Raw genomic sequence first — 23,587 nt, forward strand, 5'->3', positions numbered from 1 at the left:
GTGTATGTGTGTGTATACATATGTGTAGGGTGCAATAGTCAAATGAACCCTCAAATGTGATTTACTGGGCGTCTGCTCCGTGATTTTCTCAAACCATCCCTGCATTCACATAGCCAAGCATCACGAATATTTAATGCACACAGCTTGTGGGGGAGCCTTTTCCCTTTTTCCTTTTCTCCTACTGGGCTCTAAAACTGTAACAGTGTTTGATCGTGAGCTAAAAATAGCCTCGGATATCACCCGTATGGTGGAAAAAAACTAATACACCTGAAATGTTTCACCTTCTTGCTTTCCAATCCGGATTATAATGCTTTATGATAATTGAATTGGATATATTTCAAACACATACTCTTGCCATAAATACAATATCCCTGGGATAGTGTACTATAGGTGTTGTAGACAGCAGATGGGTTCCGATTGACTGGTTATCCGATCATGACGTGACTGCTCAGTAGGACCATTGAAACTGTGATGCCATTGCCGTTTGTCATTTGCTTCTCCTGTGGATATCTCGTGATTTTATATACCAATATATTTTAGATATATATTTGTGCCCACGTTTCAGAGGAGAAACTGACATTCTGAACACATTTTGCACACTGAAAACCCAGCAAACTTACGAAATCAATGAAGGGTTCTACATGGTTTACAGATTTCTGTAGGGGTTCTACTCAGGTTCTACTCCTCTTAGAGGAGAAACCCTTTAAAGGACAAATCGATGAATATTTTAGGAGGTTTGTGAATGAATGCGGATCGTGTTTGCTGCTTTTGAGTCTTTATTTAACCTCCTTTCAAATCTAAGTATAGATACGTGCGCAGATAAAAATAGAAATTGCAAAAATGATGCAGTGACCGGGTGTCCTATCAAGAGTACGCTTCTGTCTTTTGCCCTTTTAAGGTAGGCTCTGGATCCACCATAACCCTGACCTTACCCTCTCCAGAAACAAGGGGTTACTAAACATGGATGACTAAATGAATTATAGGCAGGTAGATGCAGTTTACAATACAGGTAGTCAGGAACAGGGAAACCGAATGCAATTTTAGGGAACTCAGACTAATTAATGCAATGTTATTAATGCAATTCTAACTCGGTTGTATCTTTTAGGGTAAGTGGCATCATAGGAACCTTTATCCAAACGTCGTTCCTACAGTTCATCCTACAGTTTTTATTCTGCAGATATTCTTATTCTCATAGACAAATGAATATGGATAGCGTCCGATTAAGATAAAAGAGAACATCCTTAATGGTCCAACAATGCCAGTCTTTAGATTTGGTGTCATACACATATTGCTCAGAAAAGCAACACTATGTTTAAATACTAAAACCATAATTGCATATATTTTGGTTTGCTGAGACATAAACCCACATTGATGCAGTTCCTCACCCCAGAGCGTTAGACTTGACAATACAATACCTTGTGGGAAAATCCTATGATTTCCGTTATAAGGGAAACCCGTATGATTCATGGGACGTTGGGATTGAAACACGAGTCCTAGAAGAAAATGTCAGACATGGGTGGGCTGGGTGGCTTTTCCTCGATGCTTTTCAGGCTCTTCTCTCGCTCCTCTGTTTGAGTGCCTCAAGAATTCAAAATGGTTGCTATGTTTTTTGTGTGTGAAGCAATAGACTGTAGTGACGTAAGGTGAAAATATATCACCAGTATTGGATTTATTTGCCCTGATTTTAACGAGAGAAATCGTGTTTGAAGCCGAGTGATACAGTACATGCTTTTTTTCCCCCTCTTGGCTTGCGTAATTTGGCATTTCAATAAACTTTTCATCTTTCGAAAATCATCAAAGATCTTCTAAGAACAGAGATGATAATGAATTTGTAGGAGTATAGAAATCACATAGCCATGTCTGAAATGTAAGAAAACTTTGGATTTATAGGCTTGACTAGGATAAGATTTACAGAGTGGTACATTTCGGTGCACTATTTGAGTGAACCCAATAATCCTGATCACTTTACTCCTGTTTGGGAACTTCTCAGTGCAGCATCCAAACCCAAAACCTGGTTCCATGACTGCTCAACTTCTTAAACCAACAAACGTTTACTGTAAAAACACGAGATTTCAGCTGCAGCATGACTCCAAAGCGGCCTTTCTTCTAACCACACCTTAGTCACAGTGCATGTGTTTTTTTTTTAATGTCAGATGGTCAAGTGATGAAGGAGCATTGACCTGAACTGAGCATTGAGCTTTGTGTTGCGTGCTGAAGTGTGTTTTATGAGCATTACCGACATCCACCTGCAGTAAACCAAGCAGCACGTCTGTGTGCATCTGAAGACTGAACGACATTTTAATGCACAAGATCATTAGATATGAAGCAGCAGCACTTTTGGAGGCAATGCATTTAATCATATACGAGTATATAACGAATTATATATATATATATGTATATATAGTTCATATATATTAATGTGTGTGTAAATATATATACATATACATATATATAGGAAGAGTATTGTATCTGCTTTATGTATAAAGCGCGAGGGCTCGCCATGGGTAGATGGATCAGCCATGCGTTTGGTCTGAGCCACACACGCGTACACGCACGCGCAAGCACGCGCGCACGCACGCACGCACACACACACACACACGCGGGCACGCACATACACCCAAAAAGAAGCGTGTTTAACACGCGAAAGATCCCCGTTTACACGTTTTTCGGGTGGAGGCGGTCATGCCGGTGGCGTGCGACGCGTTCTCGGCGTGCCGTTCGGTCGGAAACGATGTGTCTCGGCGAGTCGTGACTGCGAAAGTGAGTAACGGAGTGCGCGCGCGAGGAGGGGCGCCGGAGACAGATGGAGGGGGAGATCGTGACTGACTGACTTTCACCGGAGGAAAAAAAAAAAAAAGAGAAAAGAAATGAAATGAAATGAAAAAAAAAACACAGCATAAACATGACACAACCTGTGGAGAATAAGAGACGCTTTTTCTCCTCCTTTTTTTTTTTTTTGCATGGCACCTTGGAATCAGGAGAGAGTTAGGATAAGAAGAAAAAAGAAGAGGAAGAGGAAGAAGAAAACGAGAAAAGGGATTGTGAGGGGAAAAGAACAAGATAACTGGATTATTCGTATGGGCTTTGTGGTGAGGTAAAGAGAGAGAGAGAGAGAGAGAGAGAAAGAGATAGAGAGAGAGTTTGTTCTGTGTCTTTCGTGTGTATCCATGTGCTCGCGCGCCTGTAGAAGGTGGGCTTGCTCGTGCATCTATCTATATCTATCTATCTATATATATATATATATATATATATATATATATATATATATATATATATATATATATATATATATGAGATTTTGTGTGTTTGGATGGGGGTGGGTGGGGGTGGTTTGATGTTGGGGGTGGAGCTCTCCAAATATAGCCCGATGTTTCTATTGCATGAGACCTGGAACCTCAGGGGTGTTTTATTTGCGTTCAGAGTGAGAGCAGAACCTATCGGAGGAGCTGCGGTGGTTTTTGGGGAGGTTGTGCATCTCAGATCTTTTGGTCTGTATGCATTTAGGACATTTCCAAGAACATTTTGGAAACCGGATTGTATGAAGCTATCCTGGCAGTGTGCACGCTACATCTTATTAATACTCGACTTCTGCGTCTTTGTTGGGGATTCGTCCAGACCCACCATGAGCGCATGATCAGGACGCACCATCCAGGTAGTGCACTTGGAAAGGTGATGCCTTTTTTTTTTTTTTTTTTTTTGTTAAAGGCTTTAGAATTAAGCTATGTAAGATTTTTTTTTCATCTTTTTTTTTCAAAAAGGGGGGTTCCTGTGTGAGAACGACACCGATTGGTCGAATTTTTTTTTTCTTCACCGGGTTTTGCGCCAATCAGATCGCGCACTGCTCTCTTATTTACTGTGAAGTCTCCTCCTTGGACACATCCATCCATCCAGCCATCCACCGAGTGACAGGAGCACATCCATCCATCGGCTTTTCTCTTCTTCATCCCCCAGCAGGAGAACCTGAGTTACAGTAGGATACGGGAAATGATGATGATGATGATGAAGATGATGATGATGCTGGACATGGTCACGCACTGGGATTTTTTTTCTTCTTGTTATAAAAATGTGTTGCTTTCAAGACCGAACGCAATTGCAATTGTGCACATTTTGGACTGTGTGTGTGTGTGTGTGTGTGTGTGTGTGTGTGTTTGGGGGGGATGTCAGATGCACAAGGCGAGCTCGTGCTCAACACGGATGGATTGCCACTCTTAATTATTATCAACCTGCATATAATTTTCAATTGTTTATTTTTTTTGGACACAAACTGGACATTGACTATTTGATTATCAGTCCTTCACGAATCTTTTTGCGGTCTGGGCTTGCTGTTTATCACAATTCCTGGGAAGCCCTTACCCCAAAAAGCATTTGCGGAGGGCACGAGCGACGAGGAGGCTGCATCACAGTCTCATTCCTACTTCTTCAAACCCTTTGCATCCACAAGGAAAAACCTAAAACATCTGCTCTTGCTTTTTTTTTTCCTTCCTCCACCTTTCCGTCCCTGTTCTCACGCTTCACGACGGTGTGCTTGGCGTGTCAAACCCCGCCTTTGAATGCACGTGAAATCTAATTGCATATGTCCGAAGCGCGCGGGTCTTTGTTCATTAGACGGTATCGTTTCTGGACTGCACGTGGCATAGCTATAAAAGTGCACAAACACACACACACAGACACACACACACACACACACACACACACACACGCGAAAGGACGAACGCAATGCAAAAAGGAAACCGCAGCCTGGTCGTGACACCTGGAGGGTTTTTTTTATGTGTGTATGTATTTTTTCTTTTTTTTTTTCATCCTTTTTTTTTTGCACAGGTTTTATTGCACTCAACATACCCAGCCTGAAACAAGCTTCTTTCCTTCTTGGTCCTGATGGCTGCATTTTGTGCATTTCTGTAAAGTTGGATACTGATTGAACACTTCACTTAGGATTTTCCCAGAGCTTTTCTATCACTGCACACTTGTGTGTCCTGCTCAAACACACCCATTCGGTCATCACAAAAGGCTTAATGAAGTGGTTCATGTTGATGCAGGTGGGACACAGGGAAGTGTGCAGTGGAGGAACCCGAGCTGGGAAAATACTGGCTTCCTGTAAAACTTGTTGCTTAAAAAAACAAAACAAAAAACCCCAAAAAGATTCTATAAGTTTTACTCTAATTTCACCTCTTGTATTATTATTATTATTATTATTATTATTATTATTATTATTATTATTATTATTATTATTATTACTATTATTATTATATATTAAATATCAATTTCTTTTACTCTTTTATATTGTATTATCATAAACACCAAGTTACCAGTTTTTTAGTTACACAGGTAACAACTTTAGATTGCAAATATATATTTATATCGTATATATATATATATATATATATATATATATATATATATATATATATATATATATATATATATATATATATATATAATATACTCACTGAACTGCCCCTTCATTAGATATTCATCAATTAAGTCACACAAACTAAATCACATAAACTTTCTACAAATACACCTTTTGCATGATGTCATAGTTCTCGTACATTTCTTCATTTTCTCGATCTTGAGTGCTAAGTCAAATATTTGTTACACTCTGTGTAATTATTGTTACCCTCTGTTACACTCTCATTGAGCAAATAAAGCAATTCTGATCTGATGTATGGAAACATATGCGTTTGTTTATTTTTTCTCCTCCAAATCCACGTCCTGTTCCTGTTGAAATTTACAGCACTGCTTCGCAGGATGTCGACTTTCACAAAACTTCCAGAATGCAACATTTTCTCTCTTCGTCTTAAAACAAGAGTCAAAGCTTAAAGTTCTACATGCTGTTTAAGATTGTAAAGGATTTTTTTGTTAAATGTTTTTGCTTGATTTTGTGCACAAATAAGTGTAATAACAGGATACAATGTAAGCTGAAGACATCCGACGTCTGCACATGTGTAATACTCTTTTCTAGACTTTTCCCTCCTTTATACAGCAACAGTATTTACTGCTTTAGGAAATATTTTAATACTTAAAAAATCATTTTACATATCCTCTGATCAACACACTTCTCCTCATTCTTACACACCTGGTAGATGAGGTATATACGTAGGTCATGCAAGTACAAATTTATTAATAATAAAGATCATAATTTGATTAATATATAAAGATGGATATTCTCCAAAGACTTAATTTCTTGTTAGAAAAAGCAACAGCATTCCACCCAATTTGAGAGTCATGAACTTTGTTGTGTTCTCTCATGTCTCAAATGTCTCATGCTTATTAGTAACAGAGAAGAAACTTATTTATGTCTTCCAAGATTTTTTTATTTGTTATAAAGACATCCCCAAAACAATGGGGTCTTGGGGCATTTTGAATATTCCAGCTTCCAGCTACGGCGTCTCCTGTTCAGGAGAAAAGTGATGCAAAAAGCAAAACTAAATCTAAAGAAAAGAAAAGAAACGAGTGGTAACCCAACGTTTTTGATTTGTGTGCAGGTTATTCCAGCCCTGTTGTCTGAGCTAGTGGCCATGATGAGGGAGAGAGAGCTTGGAGAGATAGAAGGAGAGAGAGAGAGATAGAGGGAGGGATGCCTGAGCGGACAGACGACAGGAGTTGTCTCTTTTATACCACAAATATAAACCTTAATGCTGAGTATTTCTGTTTGTGATTTCATTTTTGCTTTTTTTTTATTATTACATTTTAATGTCGTTTTTATGTGTCGGTTTATACTGAAGTTTTTATACATCACGTATATTCACATACATACCATTTAATCCAGTGTATAAAACTGTTTTCAGTTTGAACACAACTCAATTAAAGATTTCATGTAAATTATTATTATAGATATGCACTCTGTAGGTGTTTATTAATGCTACTATATGCTATTAATCCTAATGTTACGTTCTTGAAGGATTTTTTTTAACACCAGGAACCATGGCAGATGAAACAGTGAGCTGTTACAGGCATGAACGTTCCACTGAAACCTGAACGTCCTGCTTCTTTTTGGGTGTGTTGCATTCCTTACTCTTTATCAAATCCGTATAAAAAAAAAACGTTATTCGTGCATGTTCGACCTGCGCTGCAGCAACCATGCATTTATCTCATCACGCTTTACAAGACGTGATGCTTCACACGACGACGTGCTGAGAAACCAAAAACAACATTTCCTTTTTATACAGTCTCTTTCTTTCACTTCCAAAAGAACCAGAAATGTTAATTTGAAACTAATTCACTTTTTTAGAGGTTTCATCAGTTCTTTTTAGAAGAATTAGAGTAAAAAAATGAAATGGAGCATTGGGTTTTTCCCTCCGAAGGAACTGAGGAGTTTGTTTATGTCCGAGCTCACGAACATCCCACCTGGTCGTGCAGAAACCATCTGTGCTGAAGCTGTGTGATAAACCACTGCATCACACCACATCACTCCCATTCCACTGATATCCCTCCTCCAAACTAACAAACCACTATATGGATAAAAGTATTTGGACACCTGACTTTTCCAGCCATATGTGACTTTTCCTCAAACTCGTACCACAAACCACATAATTGGATAAAAATATAAAATGCATGAAATCTTCCCTTCAATTGAACTACAAGACTCAAACCTGTTTCAACATGACAATGCTCTTGTGCACATCTCCATGAAGATATGCATCACATAGGTTAGACTGGAAGATCTCCTATAGACCTATAGAGCTCAACCCTATTGAACACCCTTGAAGAACCGGAACGCTGACTGCACCCCGGACCTTCTCACGTCACCTACATGAGCAACCGATTTTACTGGCTGAATGAGCACAAACCTCCAAAAGCACACTACAGAATCTAGTGGAACTTCTTCTCGGAAGAGTGGAGGATATTATAAGAGGAAATATGGAATGGAATTTGTGATTTTATGGTCAGGTGTCCAACCAACTTTTGTCCATAGCGTGTATGTTCAGTGTGAAGATATTTTACCTGCACATTTTGCTAATGAATGGAAATGAAAGAACGTTAGACGTTCTTCTACTGTATTGTTGTGTTTCTTCAAATACAGGCCACTTTTGAATTTGGCTTCAATTAGACGCTCTGAGTGTGTGTGTGTGTGTGTGTGTGTGTGTGTGTGTATTTCAGCACATTACTTATCTTAGTGATTGCTATTGAGTGAATCACTGTATTGTGTCAATGCCTCCTGGGGTAAGACAAAATAAAAACGTATAAATGCAATTATGTTCTCGTTCTCGTCAATGTTGTGACGTGGAATAAATGGAAATGCTCCGACAGAGAAACCGATTCGGTATAAAAATTTATAAATAAAAGCGTCCTTTTGAGTCATGAGACGACGCCTCGATCCGGCGTTCACACGATTGTCGATTGTCGAAACAGGAGCATCGCTGCTACACAATTAACACCAAACCAAACTCACAGAAAAGAAAGTCACAGGAACATTATATATGTTCTACCTTTTAATTCAACATTATATTTATATATAAATAATATATATTTATTACATTTATATATACATATAGACAAAACGATTCGTTCAATGATATACACTGAAGTTTCATATTTTATTGTTGATCTGTATTGTTTTTATATCTACACTCCCTCAAAGTCCCACACGGAAAAACTGAGCTTTTTCAAGCTTTTTGCACACGACAGCTTCAGATCTCATCTGGACTTCTGCTATCATAGTTCTGCCGTTTCAAGCTTTAAGATTTGGTGCATGCTGGAGATGCTTCTCTGATCACTCTTTACAAATTTGAGTTTTGAGACAAATGTGTGCGAAACTGCTGTGTGTGGAAGTCCGACAGGATCAGAAGTTTCTCAAAGCCGGTCATTTGTTACTTAAATAGACGTCACTGTTAAAGTCAGTGAGATCTTGATGGTCTTTTAAGTTCATGTTCAAGTCTGTTTATTTCTCAAGAGCTTTTCACAATGGAAATCAGCTTTACAGAAATTAAGAATGAAAGAGAACGCTGTGTGTTTATCGCTGATGAAGCCTGGGGCGATTGTGTTGAGGAAAAACTCCCTTAGATGTTATGAGGAAGAAACCTAGAGAGGAACCAGACTCGAAAAGAAAACCCATCCTCATTTGGGTGACATCAAGAGTGTGATTATAAATCTTAAAACAATAGAAAACACCGGAGAACCACCGTGAGCACCGGAGTGTGTGATTATTAGTAACGTCCTTTTCTACAGTCTTATACCGTTAATTGATGTTGTGGAACCAGAAGCTACTGAGCAACTCATAAACCACCTGACACTATCAGCTGAGGCTCTTGACCTTTATCTGCTTCTGCTATTCGATCAGCTGATTGCATTTACATTAATGGCATTTGTGGCACTTATTAATTTAATGGCACTTATCCAAAGCGACTTACAGATGAGCAGGTGAGGGTTGAGGGCCTTGCTCAAGGGCCCAGCAATGACTTAGTGGTGCTGGGATTTAAAATTGTGACCTTCTGATCCAAAGTCTAATGCCTTAACATCTGAACAACCCCCTGATTAGGTATCTAATGCGTGGAACTGTAATGGTTAGACATTTTGTGCCAACCAGATGAGAATGGGTTCCATTATAAGTCTGGTTCCTCTCAAGGGTTCTTCCTCATGGGTGTTTTTTGCTCTCCACAGTCTCCACTGGCTCAATCATTCAGGGACAAACTGAGAATTATAAGGAACAAACTTCTATTCTTTATGAGCTCTTTATCTGTGTAAAGCTGTTGAGACAACGTCCATTGTTAAGAGAGCTAAACAAATGAAAATAAATTAATTTGAATTGACGTGTTCCTAATAAATTGTACATATATAAGATCTAAGCTCACTTAATTGGTGAATTCAAATTGCAGGGTTAATTATTTGTCCGGATTTGATTTTGAGAACGTCCGAATCAGCGTCACTCGTCGTCAGCTTTCATGTCTGAACAAGGATTTTGAATCAGATTCATTCCATCGAAATATATGCACATGACCTCACAGATTTGTACCTCAGAGATCACGTGTACCCCTGAAACACTCAGCATTGCACCCGTATCAAATCTTACTTCCTCTGCATTAAAAGGATGATTATTATATATTTATTATTCTATAATAAACATTGCTTTTTTGCGTAAGCATGCACCTTCAACCACGTTATGCCGTATGCAATCCAGAGCAGCAAAACAACCCAAAAATGATGACATACGAGCTTTATAATGATCTCAACAACACGTAGCTCGTAGATCTCTACTTTCCCTATCCATTATCCACTGCTTTCATGTATGAGTTTATTAAGCTCTTGATGAGCTGCGTCAGGTGTGGCACATACCCAAATAATGTCTGATCTTTTAACAAAAAAAAAATCAAACCACAAGATATTTTTTTGGGAAAATGTCACACGTATAAGGTGATGATTTAAGACCCGTCATGATTAAATCTCTGTGTCCTCAGTTTTATTTCCTGCCTGATGATTTTTTTAATATGACTATTAAATGCTTTTGGTTTGCTACATGATTGTATGTGTGTGCTTAAAACAACAACAACAACAACAACAACAACAACAACAACAACAACAACAACAACAACAACAATAATTTATGCGTATGCCTTCAATCATTGACATTTTGACCCCCAAATAGAGCAATATTCTTTTTTATATTTTGTTTGAGCCAAACACTGTAATTAATATGAAATAAACACATTGATATTGTATAAATTATACTTAAATATATTCTAATATATGATCCTGAAGTTTTCTATCTGTGTATTACTTGCTACTTCACTCCATTATCACATGATGATGTTTTACTTTTCATCTCTCTTGCATGCGTAACGCTGTGTTCGGTCGGTGATCCTGTTTCCGCCGAGGCGAACGCCCCTCATCCGTAACATGCTATTTTAAGTGATGCGTTGAACTGAAGAGCTCGCATTGCACATAATGCAATTGTTCCGAGATCGTTGCTTGTGTTTTTACAGTGAGTCAGAAGTGCTAGAAAGCCAGCATGTGTCTGCAGGACGCGCGGCATCAATGACTTTTAAATGCTGCACTCAGATTTCATTTCCTTCAATCACTTCCTACTTCACTCGTTAGATCTCAGGCAGAGAGATTACTCTTATTACACCCTGGTCTCTATGTTCATGGCGTTATTTCGTAGATTACAGGTTCTCCACATGCACACACACACACACACACACACACACTCACAGGTGAGACGCTTGGGGCTTCGTCCATGAGTTTGAGTGAATCAGCTGCTCAGGAGAATTTCCTGTAGTTAAGCTATGACTTGTATTTACTTGCATTCATATAAAATAAGTGCAATTCTATTTTATTCTCTTTAATACTATTCTGTTCTGTTTAACTCTATTTTGTTCTATTATGTTTACTTTTGTTCTGTTCTAGTTTATTCTATTTAGAAAATCCCATTGTGTTTGATTCTATTGTCTTTGATTTCTATTCTATTCCATTTTAATCTATTTTGATCATAATCAAATTCTATTCTATTCTGATCTATTCCATTCCAATTATAATCAATTTCTATTCTATTCTATTCTATTCTATTCTATTCTATTCTATTCTATTCTATTCTATTAAAATCCCATTTTGTTTGATTCTATTTTATTTGATTTATATTCTATTCCAATTATAATAAATTTCTATTCTATTCTATTCTATTCTATTCTATTCTATTCTATTCTATTCTATTCTATTTGTACAGTGTGCCACTCTAAAAAAAAAAAAACCCAGAAAGACGAAAGTTTCAGAAGCTTCATTTATTTCTTTTTACATACGTGACTTTTTAATAATCAATAAATCAAAAAGACAAAAAAAAAAGATACAGCAAAATATTTCGAACATGTAAGACAATTGCTCGACTTATTTTTTAATCGACGTAGACCACATTTTATAGCTGAAGTTCAGTGTTCGGCTATTTAAAAGGCAGATGAATAACTCCACATAAAGTACACTCAGTTTTTAGTGCCCTGAAAATACACAAAAATTTAATCTTACATACTGAAAGAAAAAAAAAAAAGAAAGAATTCTTGAGAGGGTTTCGTGTCTGTAGATCAGGGGTGTCAAACTTAAATTCACAGTGGGCCAAAATTAAAAACTGGGACGAAGTCGCGGGCCAAACTCAATATTTATTGAAAAATTGACTGCAATTGTGCATGTTTTCCGTCTCACCAGATGTGTAATGTTGAACCTTTTTTTTATATGGAAACAAACTTTAGTTTTGCATAAACATTGAATCTGGAACAACCAAAGTTTAATATTATAAACACATGAGAAATTAAATTTGAAATAAAAGACACATCAGTGGTATTCGTTTCATATTATGTCTCTCTCTCTCTCTCTCTCTCTCTCTCTCTAGCGTTTTGAATTCCTTTTTAATGTAAAACATTTTTCACAGGCCAACAACAAAACCAATTGGGCCTGAGTTTGACACCTCTGCTGTAAAGCAACACGACATTGACCTCGGGCTCGAGGCGCGTGAAGGAGAACGTCATCAGGAAGCATATATATTTAATATGTTCATGATAAAAAATGACAGCATAGTTTAGATAGATTTAGCATAGTTTAAATGATTCTAGAAGATTAACTTTATATTTAAAAAAAAGTATAAAATATTGAGCTACTAGTTGGTAGATAATAGTGTGTGTGAACACAGGTGAACACATGTTCAGAAAGTGTATGCAACCTCATTAGACCCATCTGCATCTGAACACACTCCAAAGGAAAAGTCTATCTGCCCTCTTACTCATACACCAACTCTCAGATGTCTGTGATTGGCTAGTCTTGCTCTAATTGACAAGGAGAAAAGCCTATGATGTCCCTTCAATCCAAAGATGGAGCAGATGAACACAGGTGTACACACAGAGAACGTATGTAAACCCTATGGACCCACTTCATTCAGCAGCTGAACACACTGAGAAAAAGTGACCTCTACCTCATACATAAGCTCTTTGATGCCTGTGGTTGAATTGTGTTTCTTTGAATGGCAGGAAGGAGATCTTATGCCATCCCTCAAATCCAAAGATGGAGCAGATGAACACAGGTAAGCACACAGGAAGCAGATGCAACCTCCTTTTAGACCAGTGGCATTCAGCATCAGAACATGTTTAGAGAAAAAGAGGACTATGAGCCCATACACCAACTCATACACCAACTCTCGGATGCATGGGATTGGCTAGTCTTGCTTTGATTGACAGGTAGGAGAGTCTATGACATCCCTCACACCCAAAGTTCATAACTAATTTTGTTCTCTTTGGATTTTAAATAAAAAAACGTTCTTTTGGCTTCTCACATTAGGATCCGCATGTTTGATTTGGCACATGTTTTTACGATGGATGCCCTTCATAATGCAACCCTCCCCATTTATCCGGGCTTGGAACCGGCACTAAGAGTGGCTGGGGTTGGTTCCCTGACCACTAGACCACCAGGGATCTCTTTGGATTTTAAATGACTCTGTTTTTTTTGTTTTTTTTTAACAGGATTCGAACCATGACTGTAACGTAAATGCTTTTTTGTTTGTTTGTTTTGTGTTTGCGTAGTTTGAGAGCGTTTGGCTGCACACAAAACAAAATATTTTGGTACAGATTTACAGTAAAATATTGGCACTCACTGTACTGTGTTTTTACAGTTTATAATTATTATAAACTATATTTTAAATGTATTACCCAATTCAGTATCCTACTATAATATTGTCATTGTATTGTATTAAACTGTATTATCTACTACAATATACTGTATATTTTATTTATAAACAGCATCATTTTAACATTTAAAACATGAGATATTTCGCAGAATAACATAAGAAATAAAAAAATAAAATGAGTTTTAAAACATTAGGTTTTTAATAACAAAGCACGGATTATTTTATGGAGGTTTAAGCAGAAAAAAACTGTATTTTCTGGGTAGATTTGTAATGAGTGCCCCCCTCAATCCCATAATGCAATGTGTTCTATAGTGTTATACTGTATTAGTAAAACTTTCTTTTGTTTTTTTTTAAATATCTTTTTTTTCTGTTATTCCTTTGGGTTGCTTGTTCTACAGGGTGTCCCAAAAGTCTGAAAAAAACAGCTTGATCTTGGTTTTCAACACTTACGATTTTTGATTTTGCCAACTCTGTGTGTGTGTGTGTGTGTGTGTGTGTGTGTGTGTGTGTGCCATCTCAATCATCCCCAGCTTCCTATTTCAGCTATGAGAATAATTAAAATTTTGTTAAAGTCACTCATAAAATGATATCTGAAATGTTGAAAGGCATTTTGCTTCAAAATGTTAATTTCTTTGTATGTTTGGAAACGTTTGGGGACATCCATCATGTTTATAGATACACGTCTATCATTTATTTGCTTTATTTTTTAAGAATCCATTTTGGGGTATTTGAGTGATCAATATCACACTGCAGAATATTAATCTAAAGACCAGTAAAACACCGGTACTGTAATGCACAGACCCAATAAGTGACATAAAAAAAATCTTCTCCAACAGGAAAAAAAGGCAGGAAACACTGGGCATTTTGAGACTGACGAATTATTTGAATGTCTACATTTAATGAACGCTAGAAACGGCATGTCGAGCTTTAATTACAGGGTATTATCTTAATTACCCTGAGGGAAAATAAAAGAGTACTTGCTTTACTTGTATGTGTATGCATGTGTGTGTGTGTGTGTGTGTGTGTGTGTGTGTGTGTTGTATTTCATACTACATTTACTACATCATTTTTGCCACACTACTATTTGACAGCTTTTATATATATATATATATATATATATATATATATATATATATATATATATATATATATATATATATATATACATACATACATATACATACACACGTTTTTTGGAATATGGAAATAGGCATGCAACAGAATGAAAAAAAAAAGAATTCAGGAAAAACAAAACAATGTTTTTCTGAAAGATTGACACGACTGAAACACCATCTCTCTCCAATATCCTAAAAACAGTACAAAACCATTGTTTCATTGTTTTCTAATGTTTTTTCGTGCTATAAGATAAACCGAGAGACAAATATTAGGTGTAAAATTTGTGTTTTTGTGGGAAAAAAATAAATAAAAAATTCATCTCTTGATCAATAGTTCGGTACAATAACAAAATGATTAAATAGAATCATAAGAAATAAACGATAACAAGTACAAACAAACAATAAAGAAAAAATGAAAGAAAAGAAAAGAGTGGTAGTGAATAATATAGTAATAAATATATTACTATACATAGTTAAGCGTATTGACTAAGGAATTACAAACTGGTTAACAATCTTTTACAGAAATATATCTGAAATCATGATGAAATATGAGCACAGATGCTGTTATAATTACAATATGTGTATATGAGTATAATTGAATCCATGCATATTTCTCTCATTGTGTTGTATCTGTTATATGTATCATTAATTTACTGTCATGAATAATCAAACAGGGGTTTCTTCTGAATTGTTCTAAAGAAAGATATTGAAATATGATTTAGAAATAAAAACTTTTTTTTTTCTCTTTATAGAATCTGCTATTTGACCAAAATTGCTGTAATATTAATAATATTTATTCTGGTATTCATTCCAGCTTTGTCTAATTTAAAATAGTGTCTGTAAACATTTGAATGGACTCTGTTTTAGATTTACCTGGGTGTTTTTTTCTTTTGTCTGGTTTGTGCCGATGTGGTAAACAAGTCTGGCCACAGTCTCAGACTGCTACAAAACAGTTCGCTCTTGTTAATTATGAACTCAGTGCTGTACGTGCGCAAAAGTGTGCCGTTCGTGTCTTACAAACAATTTTCTCCCGTTTTTATCTCAAAAATCATGAATATTTTGTTAACTAGTGGTAAAGCTGGACGAGAGAGATGCTGCAAGACTACAGAGAAAAGAGGTAAAAAAGATCAGTAGTTGATCTGATCTTTATTTTATTGCATGCTTTCAATATATTTAGCAAATATATTTTTATTTAGAAACATGAATTAAAGTAAGGATCATTAAAAAAATATCATCATATCATTATATATATATATATATATATATGTATATATGTGACATATAATAAAATAGATAATAAAATAAGCATCAGAAGTAAAATTAGACTGTTAAAAAAGATTGATTGAATTGTTGAATTATAATATATACATTATAATATTAAAGAACGAATGTACTTTATGGTGTAATTGAATATACATCATTTTGATATATTCTGAAATAAATTAAAAATAAAATAAATATTATATATTATTGAATTAAACATTTAGTAGAGTATCAAATCCCTTTGTTTGTTTTTTTTGTGTTTTTTTTGTAAACCATTGTTTTTGATGTTGTTATTAATATAATATATTAACTATAAATCTTGACTGAATCCCTACAATAAAAATACAATAAAATTTAATTGTTGCAATGCTTTTGGGAAAGATTTAAAATGCAGTGAATATTTATACAGTAAATATAAGAGATATAACACGTTTTAATAAATACTAAATGAAATGTGTGTATGTACATACTGTATGCTGTCGATGCACTCACGTGTAAACATATTAACTATATAGTAAAACTAAGCACAATTTTGCAGAGACGCAGACAAAATCTGCAGCCTCTCAACATGCTTTTCTCCACCGATTAACTCTTTAATTACTAATCAAATATAAATATAGGAGTTAAATATTTTTGTGAACATATTAATCAGTTATTTCTGTAGACTGAATAAAAGCTTAATGGTTTCTTCCAACCCATGTGGACTTTTTAATTTATTATCGCAAAATAATATATTAAGCATAAAAGTAAAAATAAATACACAAATAAATAAACAAATGAATTTCATTGTCATTTAATTTACAGCAGAAATACTCCAATATTAAAATGCTTTTTATTAATAATTGTGTTTTTTGTTTACACTAAATATATGACTGTGTCCTGTACTACTTGTATATGGCAATAAAATGACAATAAAAGCCACTTGACTTGATTTAAAAGATCTAAAACAGAGGTTAAGGCTGAAGTTGACCTGTGATGACCTTTGATTTAATGCAACATGATATATATATGAGAAGAGGAAAAAATGGAAATACGTCATTGCTCTAGATTTCTATTTTTATTAACAATTAACATACTATTTTTTTGTTTTATTTTCAAGTCGTTAAAAAATGTCAATTGAAAGGAAATGTAGAAAACATAAGCGAATCCCAATTTGGGAAAGAAATTGTGAAGAAAAAGTAGCAGCTTCATTTCTTTTTCATTCGAGCTCAATGATATTACAAGCCTAATGCTTTACTGCTTATAGTTTGAACAACTGTATAAATCTATTGTACTATAAAAAGGATTGTTTCTATGTTTTCACTGTCTGTAAAACTGTATTGGTTAAGTTTTATAGTGATATATTTCTAAATATTAAAAAATCATAAATTAGAGGGAAAAATCTTTACCTTTAATTTTAATATAATACAAGTTGGTGTTATGCAAATTTTACTTTTGGCCCTCAATCAACCTCGATTTGTGTCCCATTACAATATAACATAGCAAAAAGCTTGGACACATCTGGTCTAGTAGATCATTTAAATAAATCTGACACCCATGTGAAAGCATTAAAGTTCATTTTTAAACCAAAAATATATAAATCTCATAAGCACAGACACACAGAAGAAGCTTTGCTCTTTCACAACAGGCTTAAAAGTGCAGGTGTGACGTTACAATGCTTGTAACACGCATTTATTGCATTTAATGATTAATGGATGATTTTTGGACAAAACACACACACACACACACACACACACACATACATGCATAGGTGTTCAATAGGTACAGTAGGCTCTATAGCAGACCACTGATATACTGTATATTATATATATATATATATATATATACAGTACAGACCAAAAGTTTGGACACACCTTCTCATTCAAAGAGTTTTCTTTATTTTCATGACTATGAAAATTGTAGATTCACACTGAAGGCATCAAAACTATGAATGAACACATGTGGAATTATATATGGAATTATATACATAACAAAAAAGTGTGAAACAACTGAAAAATGTCATATTGTAGGTTCTTCAAAGTAGCCACCTTTTGCTTTGATTACTGCTTTGCACACTCTTGGCATTCTCTTGATGAGCTTCAAGAGGTAGTCACCTGAAATGGTCTTCCAACAGTCTTGAAGGAGTTCCCCAAGAGATGCTTGGCACTTGTTGGCCCTTTTGCCTTCACTCTGCGGTCCAGCTCACCCCTAAACCATCTCGATTGGGTTCAGGTCCGGTGACTGTGGAGGCCAGGTCATCTGGCGCAGCACCCCATCACTCTCCTTCTTGGTCAAATAGCCCTTGATGCCTTCAGTGTGACTCTACAATTTTCATAGTCATGAAAATAAAGAAAACTCTTTGAATGAGAAGGTGTGTCCAAACTTTTGGTCTGTACTGTATAGTCTGTTGGATGTTGCATGAGTCTAATAAAATATAACAGTCTTACATTGTAAAAGTTTCTGGTGAGATATATGTTTTTTCCCCCCTCTCTATAATAGAGATTTAATTCTACCACAATTTGGACCGTGTGTGAAAACGTCAGACTCGTTACCTGTTTCCTCTTCAATCACATATAAAAAAATAAACACGTGTGCTGTGTTATATGTCTGATTTATTCTGTTATACTGAGATTTGAGATGTGATTATGTAATTAAAGGATCATATCTCCAGTCTGCTCCTTGTACACATAAACCAAAGGTTGTCTTATTACCTCCTTCTTCACCGTCTCTTCTCTCAGCCCCTGATCTTCATTCAGACTGTTTGTATCTTGTGTAATTTGGATATATATTTGTTATAATTCGTTTTTAAGGCCTCACAGGTTCAGTCTGCTTGTGTTTAAATACTGATTTAAATACTGGGGAAAGTGTTTTAGACGACAAGAGAGAGAGATTTGTGTTGTGAATGAAATACAGAAGATACCTGCACATCTTACTGGTGGAAAATTACCATTTAAATCCCTGCTGTTATTCACTAAACACTGTGGAAATAACATGTTCCTTTCTTTCTTTCTTTCTTTCTTTCTTTCTTTCTTTCTTTCTTTCTTTCTTTCTTTCTTTTTCTTAATATGCATTTGTTTTCTTTTCTTTCTTTTCTTTCTTTCTTTCTTTCTTTCTTTCTTAATATGCATTTGTTTTCTTTTCTTTCTCTCTTTCTCTTTCTTTCTTTCTTTCTTTCTTTTTCTTAATATGCATTTGTTTTCTTTTCTTCTTTCTTTCTTTCTTTCTTTCTTTCTTTCTTTCTTTCTTTCTTTTTACTTAATATGCATTTGTTTTCTTTCCTTCTTTTATATTTTTTTATCCTTTCTTTCTTTCTTTCTTTCTTTCTTTCTTTCTCTAATATGCATTTGTTTTCTTTCTCTCTCTCTTTCTTTCTTTCTTTCTTCTTTCTTTCTTTCTTTCTTTCTTTCTTTCTTTCTTTCTGTCTTAACATGAATTCCTTTTCCTTTCTTTCTTTCTCTTTCTTTCTCTCTTTCTTTCTTTCTTTCTTCTTTCTTTCTTTCTTTCTTTCTTTCTTCTTTCTTTCTTTCTTTCTTTCTTTCTTTCTTTCTTTGTCTTAACATAAATTTTTCTTTCTTTCTTTCTTTCTTTCTTTCTTTCTTTCTTTCTTTCTTTCTTTCTTTCTTTCTTTCTTTCTTCCTAACATGCATCTTTCTTCTTTCTTCTGTACTTTACGTGATTCTGCACATTTAATTTTTAAGGCCCGCCTTCTACTCAGACCCGCCTGTAAAAATCTATTTTGAATGACATAACTATCATCCAATCAGAGCTCGAGAACGGCACCACGCCACTCAGTAACGCGTGCTAACGCGGAAGTAAGAGGCGAGAAGTTTGATGGCTGAATCCCAATCACATTCCTGGCACATATATAAGTGCACTACGTAGGGAACAAATACCCTTCGCTATTGAGGACTATATAGGGCACATATATAGGGAATAAAGCGGTGTTTGGGATTCAGCCACACGGACAATCTGAGCTCTTGTTGCTTACATTGCCTGCTTGAACGGAAATTAGCTGGTAGCTGGAGTTTCTTCGAGGCGCACAGACGCTCAGGTTGTAATCATGGAGGCTGCAGATCTTCTCAAGCAGGTTCAGGTGCCCTTGTTTTGGGTCGGGGCTGTGACAGTGGCCTGGGTGTCCGTGTGCACCCTGTACCGACTCCTTTACGGCCTCCGCGTGTGGGTCCTAGGAAACGGGAACCTCATCAAGTCTTCCAGACTCGGGAAATGGGCAGGTAAGGAGGCAGGTGGACTGATCCACATACCTGCAGCACAAGGCAGCATGGTGTTCCTTCACTCTGTAGTGAGGTCATGCTGACTAGAAGTGTACCATCAAAGTGGAATCATTCACAGCAACAACAAAACTCTAAAACAATAAATGTTCCATCATTTCTTTTGCAAAAACGTGTTCAGTATTAAAAAGTGGTCCAGAATGAGACCCTTGAATGCATAAAAAAAAATATAAACTACTTCTTCCTTTTCACACACGCATCTGTCTGTATTCGGTTTATCAGTCGATTCAAATATTTTAATATCGCATAATTGTCATCAGTTAACTCGTGATTGATCGCACATTTTTATTAAATTAATACTTTTCAGATTTTTAATACTCAACCCTGAGCGTGAAGACAAAATATTAAATGTTTTAAAGTAATTACGGCGTTTTAAATTACTTTAAATCATCAGGACACCGAACGTCAATTTTGCTGTGTTTCTACACGGACGGTTTTAATTGCCGGATGTGTGCATCACGGCGGATTTTGGTGCTGGATTTAAGACGTCAGTAAAACAAATAAGTGATTAAAAATTCGGAGAGTTTATTTATTATTTTTATATCTAAGTAAAGGAAGGACGTCAGAATAAAAATTTTTGTGTTGAAGGTTTTTATTTTGCCTCGTTTATATTAATTTATTTTAATTTTAATATAATGAAAAGAATTAGTGCCGTTAAAATGAGTTTGCGTTAATATATATATATATATATATATATATATATATATATATATATATATATATAATATAAATAAATATATATAAATAAATAAAATTAGGGTTGCATTATTTTTTGATAATTGATTAATTGGATGAATATTTTTTCCCGATTGTTTGAATAAAAAAAATAAATAAAAAAATAGATTTTTTTTATTGGAATGTTTTGCTTAGTATAACTATATAAAACCCAAGTTCAAGGTTCAAGTTAAAAGTGTACTTTTGAAAAATGCAAAAGCCACAGAAGTTCTTTATTATAGACATTATAAAGTTTATAGTGGCTGCTAGTTGAGGAGGGTATGAAGGATTTCTCCTTCCAACTGATTCACTCATGCTGGTTGTTTCTTTCTGTAAACAAACAAAAGATAAAACAGTGTTTGTGTATTACAGGGTGAACCCCCCTCGCGGGGGGGTTACGCTCTGTGACCACTTACGAGTAACAAAAAATGTCGAGGTTTTGACTCTTATTTTAATGGTTCCTTTTTCGAAGAAATTTGAATGATTTGTCATAAATGTTTTATTTACTACTTTAAATGAATAATACAATAATACATAGTTTTTCAAGCATTTTTTAAAAATGTATTAGTGCAAACTCTGTTTTGGAATGTTACACCGAACTTTCGAGCCACTCGCGGCTTCTCGTGAACTATCAGATTTTTTGCGAGTTACTCTTGAACTTGAATGAAAAGTCGGCAACTATCGAGGTCGCGAGTGTCAAGGTCGCGAGTATCGAGGTTCCGCTGTGTATATATATATACATACCGACCAGACATTATCTATCTATCTATCTATCTATCTATCTATCTATCTATCTATCTATCTATCTATCTATCTATCTATCTATCTATTAATTAGAGCTGCAACAACTTGGTGACAATGAAACTCGTTGTTAATGAATGCGAAATGCCGGACAGTAAAGGGGCCAGTTAGCAGCAGGAAGTGTGCGTCCCAAGTCATCCAAAACCTTAAAAGCATTTCATTTTAAACGCAACAAAGAAAACTGTACCTGGAAGTTATGTAAAGTGGAGTTTGTGTGTATGGAATCACCACAGTGATGCACGAGCACATGAAAAGAAAACACACTGGTGTGTTTCTATTCTCTTTTTATAGTATTTGTTTATTATAGCAGTGACTTCAATGTTTGTATATTTTAATTTCTGCATATACCATTTAATTATAAAACATTATATAAACATTCAATTAATTATTCTAGATGCTGATATCACCGCAAATGAAAGTGTATTTTTTTTAACAAAAATTGTGAAAACAATGTTGTATGATATTTTATATAGGTTTTTGTAAGCATGGTTGTCAACTTGCCATCTACAAAAAAAAACAATACAAAAGTTGATTTACACAAATTGCTTCATCCTCGCTCACTTTTTCTTCATGGAAACAACCAGCATGAGTGAATTTGTTGAAAGAAGAAATCCCCCCCCCCCCATACGCTTCTCAACTAGCAGCCGCTAAAAACGTTAAGATGTCCAATAAACTCAATATGTGGCTGTTGCATTATCGTTTAATAAAGTTATAATAAGCAAAACATCGAATTAAAAAAGCTCATTATCCGATTTATCGAAAAAAATTAATTAATAATAATAAAAAATAATTGGCAGATTATTAAATTTTTTCAAAATAATATTTATTTGCAGCCCTTATATAGGTGTGTGTGTGTGTGTGTGTGTGTGTGTGTATATATATATATATTTATTTATTTTTTTTCCCCACACACAATTATATATATTGTCACTATGCACCATCTTTCTTCTTTCTCTCGCAGTCTGTCTACACTGACATTGCATGTAGACGAAATCTGATTCATTGTTCTAATTCCACGAGATCAGTAGGATCACCTCATGATCTCCCTTCACCGAGGTTCAACAAAGTGCAGCAGTGAAGTTCAAAAGTCCGCTTCACCTTGCCGTCCTCTGGCGTCACGATCATTAATTATGTTTGCGTAAGAGTTGTTTATTTGTACGCTGTCTGATCATATCTTCAACTCGTCCGTCCGGTGCAGACACCGGTTTAGTTATTCGAGCTAAAATGAATCAGATCCCTGGTGACTGATTGGTCACTGATGTCTCGGCGGGTTTAATCGTGAGATGATTAGTGGCTTTTAATTAGTAAATTGTAAACTTTGCAAAGCTTTACAAAGGAGTCGGAGGAACACGAGTCCCAATCAGGACCTTATTTCTCGTTCTTTTCTTTTGCTTCGAAGGATTTTAACATCGGGCAGATTTGATTACACGTCACGAGTTCTTTTTGAAGAAAGTAATCTAATTCTGCTCAGAAATGAGGGGTATATGACAGGAAAATGACTGCAGCCATCATTCACGACTAAGGAAGAAATCCTCCGTAATAAATGGAAGGAAATGATATTGAGGTAAAAGGGTTTTTTTTTCCCTTGCCAATTGTACAGTGCAGCACAATTCTGTCTTCGAATATTCCATTGATATTTCTGGACTAGAGAGGTTTAAGGACCTTGCTTAAGGGCCCAACAGTGGCAGCTTGGCAATACCGGGACTCGAACCCCATTCTGTGTGGTGTTTCTCTTCCTGTGTTACTCCATGTGTCTGCTTTCTCTGGTTTCTTGCCGCCTCCTGAAAGCTAACGGAACCTCAGGAAGGTAAAAGGCGATTCTAAATCGC

The 23,587-nt window shown here is 35.5% G+C and overlaps 1 protein-coding gene across 1 annotated transcript in view; it reads left to right on the plus strand.

Moving 5' to 3' along the window:
* Window positions 1-19,878: 19,878 nt before the first annotated feature.
* The window catches only part of hsd17b12b (hydroxysteroid (17-beta) dehydrogenase 12b), a 31,988-nt gene continuing 28,279 nt past the window's right edge, over window positions 19,879-23,587 (plus strand). The window contains exon 1 of the mRNA XM_046840481.1: window positions 19,879-20,186. Within this exon, the coding sequence (XP_046696437.1) occupies window positions 20,015-20,186 (172 nt within the window). The 5' untranslated portion in view covers window positions 19,879-20,014. The remainder of the gene's footprint in view (window positions 20,187-23,587) is intronic.

Source organism: Silurus meridionalis, chromosome 26, assembly GCF_014805685.1.
Source record: "Silurus meridionalis isolate SWU-2019-XX chromosome 26, ASM1480568v1, whole genome shotgun sequence".
In the NCBI taxonomy this organism is placed as follows: domain Eukaryota; kingdom Metazoa; phylum Chordata; class Actinopteri; order Siluriformes; family Siluridae; genus Silurus; species Silurus meridionalis.